At 41.3% G+C, this 5,917-nt stretch overlaps 1 protein-coding gene across 3 annotated transcripts in view; it reads right to left on the reverse strand.

Moving 5' to 3' along the window:
- The window catches only part of FNBP1L (formin binding protein 1 like), a 58,142-nt gene extending 57,781 nt beyond the window's left edge, over window positions 1-361 (reverse strand). For all 3 annotated transcript variants that reach the window (XM_042030187.1, XM_042030186.1, XM_042030185.1), the window contains exon 1: window positions 138-361. In XM_042030187.1, the coding sequence (XP_041886121.1) occupies window positions 138-161 (24 nt within the window). In that variant the 5' untranslated portion in view covers window positions 162-361. The remainder of the gene's footprint in view (window positions 1-137) is intronic.
- Window positions 362-5,917: the final 5,556 nt, after the last annotated feature.

The raw sequence follows: 5,917 nt of genomic DNA on the forward strand, positions 1-5,917 counted from the left end.
CCCTGCCCGCCGCCCCAAGGCCGAACAAAGCACAGCGCCTCCGCTCCGGCCCCTCCGCGCCTCCGCGGGACAGCCGCCCGAGCAGACAAGGGAAGGCGGCGAATCTCAGACACAATGAGAAGCGAGCCGGGACTCACCCACAGCTCCGTGCCCCAGCTCATGGCTGCTCCGCGGGCAGTGCCGGCTCCGGCAGAGGCGGGGATGAGACGTCGGGCGGCGGCCGGAGAACGGGGCCCCCCCAGGCAGCGCCGGTGCCCTTGGTCACTGGGGAGAGGCGGCGGCAAGGAACGACGTCGCTCCCAGCTCCAGCTCCGCCTGGCTCGGGAGGGGGAGCCGCGGAGGAGACTGGGAGAGGGGCGGGTCCGGCTGGAGCGGCGGGGCCGGGCCGGGAGCGGCCGGCGCTGCCCCGGAGCCCCGAGCGGCCGCCGGGCGAAGGTGTCGCGGCCGGTGCGGCCCCGCGGCCGCCGCGTTGTTACTCATTAACGAGGCGGCGGCGAGGCCCCGGGGCTTCGTGTCCCGCCCGGCTGCGAGGCCTCCCCGCCTCCCCGAAGCGCTGAGTCACGGCCGGGAGCGGCGGGGTCCCGGCTCGCCCCCTCCTCACCGGGCACCGCGCCGACACAGAGACACAAACAAAGATTTTTCTATTGTTTACATTACAGCTCTATATGTAAATCACAACTTGAGATGTTAGGAAAGGTGAGGCTGCCAGCTGAGGGAAACAAGCCCATTTTTGATAGAGAACTTGGATGAATCACATCATTGACTGTAACAGGGAGTTTCTTCAGCAACTAGAGAAGGACAGGTGTTAAATCCTTGTCAAAGATTATTTTTCCACCAAAGTGTTATAAAGCTACTAATAGAAAGCAAATGTTTTTAAAGCCACCTGACGTAAATTCCCCTCTGGGGGCATGAATTTCTTCATTTTCCTCTCATTTTTTGCTTAGAAATAATTTTTATAAAATGGGATAAATTACTGAAAATACTCAGCAAGCAGAACCCATATTGAGGATTAAAGTAATGAAGCAGAAATATTTATTAGTAGTTTTTATAGTTTAGTTATATGTTTGAATTCACTCAACATGGCTTTCAGAATTAGGAAAAAACAATTTCCATTAAATGCTGGAAAGATCAATCAGCCTTTTGCTTAGCTACCAGCTTATCACATATATTTATACAATTCTTAAATAATCAGATGATATAATGAAATAACACGGGTTCAAAACACAATTAAGTAAAAATTAAAAGAATTTGTTCATTTTATATGCTTTCAATGTACCTGTTGTAAATTAATACCTATAACATGCTGCACATATAATAATTTTAGAAAGAGGCATTTCAACACTTTTTAATCACACAGTAATCCATACTCCACCGTGTCCCAACCAAGGTTTATAAATGCACACAACGATCTGGGCAGCTTTGGTTTCGCATGCCTGGTATGACACTTTTTTTTTTAAAAAGGGTCACTTCGAGAAACAAATGTACACTGAACCTTTAAACACTAGAGGAAAGACTCCTGATGTGAATTTGAAATTTGTTGCCAGCTCTTGGAGAGACAGGATTTTTCACTTACTGATCATTTCAGGAAAATTCAGATTTCCAATTGTTTCAGTTTAGATATCTAAAAATGTTTCAGTTTTAGATATCTAAAAATGAACCGTAGAGAAACAACTTTAGAGTTAAAATTTTCAACTTTAGAAGCCCCAATAGAGTATTGAAAATTAATCTACTGGAAAATTGATTCTAAATTCTAAATCTATGGATCCAGAAGCTTTGGAAATCAGGCACTTAGTTGGCACTCAAATTTAAATACTGGCCTTTCATTGCATTAAATATACATCAAGAGAGTTTCAATGCATAATATATGTATTTATATTTGTGGTTGGTTGATTGATACGTGAAGCCTCAGGTTCTTTTACTTAACTCTAATTTAAGAATTAACTAATTACTCCTAGTTCTGCAAAATGTGCAATGCCAACATTCCCAACATGTCAGAACTTGTTTTCTATTTAGAGCAATGTAACAAAATCAAATAGCTTCCGGTGACTTGTAGACAATTTAGAAGAAGGAAACTGCAGCCTGTATCATGGGTACATTAAAACAATATTTAGCTAGTCAGTAATGCTTAAAAAGCCTAATTCTAGCAATGAGAGGTTTTCTCAGGACAAACAGGATTCCTTCTTTCCAGGCAGCTCTCCCCAAAAAACACTTTTACAAACCTGAAGGTAAAGCAAGCATCAGGGCTGGATGATGTTCCAGACATTCTGAGTAACTTCAGAACTGACTGAGAGGCTGCTCTGACATGCTGTGTAAAATAGGACAGGTGTCATCACAGCAGCCTCTGGGCTATACCTGCCTTTTAAGAGCATATGTACACGATAAAGAGGAGCAATCAAAAGATATTACCGAGCAGGTTTTGAACAAGCTAGCACCAGAAGAGGACACTATCACTGCACCTGAGTACCACTGCAGTCTGGCTAATTATTCATCTTTGGAAGTTAACAGTTAGACTTGGAAAGTCAGGCTGATTAGAAGTTGCACACAGTAACATACGGTTTCTCGGACCCACCCTAGTGTTTCTGCAGGCATTGTTATTCTCATTTTGTAGAGAAATAGCACAAAATCTGCCTCAAAGGATGAAGAAGTTTCCAAAAAGTCAAGTGCAAAGCCTGTTCTTCCCAACATACTTCAGTGGTTTTATTAGTGTTTGAATTTAAATATGAGCACAACTATTTTCAAGATTGCTTTCTGATTTTTAGTTTGCTTTTAACCCATACTTCTTCCAAAAATGGAAGCACTTTTATGTATCAGGTACATATATAGAGATGTGCATTTCACCTTTACTTAACTAAAAATCAATCAGTAAAGAAGAGATCATAGTTCATCACAATAAGCTATTGTGATACAGGTAATTGATTTGAAGTTAAAGACAAAAAGCATTTAGACAAATTATCGCAGAATTTGGAATTCATGAACAATACATTAAGAACATGTGACTGAAACAAATTTTAATTTATTAAAAATAAAACAGAAGTCTTAGCAGCATAATACTTACCACTTCAGCTTAGAGAGAAGTCTGACATCAGTCACTCTTATCCCCTTTTCCTGCTTAAGCACACTCTTGCTCTAGGAGATTCCCAAATAAATGGAATGCTAGGCTCTCCTCCTTCAGCAGTTCAGGATGTGGAATGACCAAGCTGTAAGACAAGGGGAAGAGTCTGCCACATCTCTGCAGGATATTGCCAGAAATGTTAAAATTAATCACTTAGAATTTTGACATTGTTTCCATTATCAGGGAATGCAACTGGCCCTAGGCCTAGAAATAATTAAACAAATATTACCCTACAGATTTTTATTCTTCTAGTCACATCCTTAAAATCATCAGTTGGAGGAGGGATGCAACTAAAGGGACTCAAGAACACATTAAAGACATATTCAAGTAATTTTACATGCAGCAAAGGCTTCATGATAGATTGCATTGTTCTAGTATCCTTGTAAACCACTAGCTTCTTCTGGCAGATGATGACAACTTACTTTTAGCTTAGAAAATTTACTTTTATATTTAGCTGTTTCCCCCATCATTGACTCATGAATGCAGGCTTTAAAAGAAAACTGCCCAATTCTGCTTTTGGACTAAATCCACGTAAGTCTAATAATTACAGTAGTTGTGTATTTTGTTAATTCTGTTCACTTTTCAACAGAATCTACTTGAGTTTCCAAGTGTACCTAAGGATATTATCTTGGCAGAAAAACAATCTGCATCATTAATTTGGAGTGGCAGAAAAGCTGTCTGACACTCCCTGTGGGCATGCTTTCTAAAGACAGAAGCAGCTTAGCTTTCCACTGCCACAAAACTCAGCAGGACCAAACAAATTACTTCCAAATATCTCTATCTCAGTGTGAGGTGCCATTAATCCTTTTCTTTGCTAGCCAGCAGTCTTTGTCATATTAAAATTGGATTTTTACTCCACAAAAACAAAAAAAAAAAAAAAAGAAGGGTTGCAAAAACTGTATTATCTCTTTCTGCTTCAAAACCAAAAGAATTTAGCTCCCTCCTCCCTTTGCACATGTATTTCCCCCATCACCAGCACTCTAAGTGCTGTAATTTTAAAAAATATTGATGTTCATAACACTTCCATGTGGTGAGTGGGTAATCATTACTTCACAGCTCAGGAAATACTTTGAGACAAAAGAATAGGTGTCTTGACACTTCAGCTTGCGCCGAGTTCCCCACAGACTTCCTGTGTCTCCCAGAGGCTGGTTAACCATAACCAGCAGTATGCAAAGCATTGGGAGCTGTGCATCTGCCTAGAGACTCACTTCCACTCGGTTCCTATTTCAACTATTAGGCAAAATAAACTTACGGTTTTACTCTGAGTGCTGATCTATTTTTTATTTAAAGCAGAAAATTACCCGGAAACTATATTAGTTAGACCACACCACTCCTGCTTCAAGGCAGAATGAAAACTTCATTTATTAGTGCAAACTCAGCCACCACTTAGAATGACCTAATTCTAATTTTTTTCCTATCTCTGAATTTTTGTGGGAAGAACTGTACCCTTTCATCTTTTCTAGTCCAGTTCCTGTACTGAAATGCATTTTACATAGCAAAATAAAGGCTTGTTTCTTTTTTTTTCCCTCTCATCTCAGCAAACAAATACATCAACAGTGATTGAATAACAGAACTGAAAGGACACTACATACACCAGCTATAAATAGGAGGAAAATGAGAACTTCCATCTGCTTTTACAAAATATCCTGTGCTCACTTTTTTTGTCTGCACTATAGTCAAGAGCACATCTTTCCACACCATATGTAGCAGAGAAAATGTGTTGTCAATCAGCATCAACTAGCAATATTATAAGTACAAACAGCCTTATTTCACAGGGATTTACTTTTTTCTCAGTGAAACAAGACTATGACATGATAATTCAACATTTCCTTTCGATAATATAAACTGTATCCCAACCTGGAGGCTGGACAACTACAAAATATCAGGAAATACCCATAAATCATTACTCTGAAATATAATTTTCAACTCTCTAATGCTTGTATTGCCTGCTTGAATACTATAAATCCATTTGCTTCCATTGTACATGTCTTCAGAATTATATCCAAACATAACCATAAACGCCAGGGCTTTGCTACCTTAATTTCTGTTACCTCCAGTTCACCTAACCCATGTCTTCTCCATTCTGCCATCAACCCCTTCCATGCATGTTACTTTAAATTAAAAGAACATCAAGCCACATCTAATGTGCAGAGTTAGTATGGCCAATGTGAATCCTGACAGTCAATTTTTTTTCATTGCCATATTATCTACAGGCATAAAGATTATTTGAGATAATAACCAAAAACTTGAACAGTCACTGCTCTCAGCATCAATAGCAGCTTTCAAGCAGAGTGTATGGATTGACGAATGTATCAATACTGCAAGATGGAGACTGTCATGGTACTAACTCGAGCTGTAGAAAAATGAAGAGTGGATGAATGTGTAGCAAAGGATCAGCACCACTCATTTTCAGACTTGCTAACCAATATTTTACCATCATCTGACTTTGAATTACAATCAGAAACAAATGTATGCGCACTTGTGCAAAATCTGCCTTACCATTTGAACACACTCGGTATCCTAGGTTACTGTTTAATCTCTCTAGCGAGTTTTAATTTAGAACTGGTTCGCGCATTTTCACCACAGAGCGGCTCAGGTCACCCTCTCAGCAGTTCGGGCAGACGCAGCCGAAAGCCATTTCCTGGGCTCGACAGCCGCCTGCCGGCAGGGCCAGCCCCGGCAGCGGGACGGACACGGCACCGCCTGCTGCTGCACCAGCCGCCCCCGTCCCACTGACCGCCCTGGGAGCTACAGTCATGGGAAACCGAGAGGGCCAACGACCCCCTGATTGTCCTACCTTCCATG

The sequence above is a fragment of the Corvus kubaryi genome, unplaced genomic scaffold (assembly GCF_017639235.1).
Source record: "Corvus kubaryi isolate FWS band 111438036 unplaced genomic scaffold, C.kubaryi_AGA036_p1.0 37334, whole genome shotgun sequence".
Taxonomy (NCBI): Eukaryota; Metazoa; Chordata; class Aves; order Passeriformes; family Corvidae; genus Corvus; species Corvus kubaryi.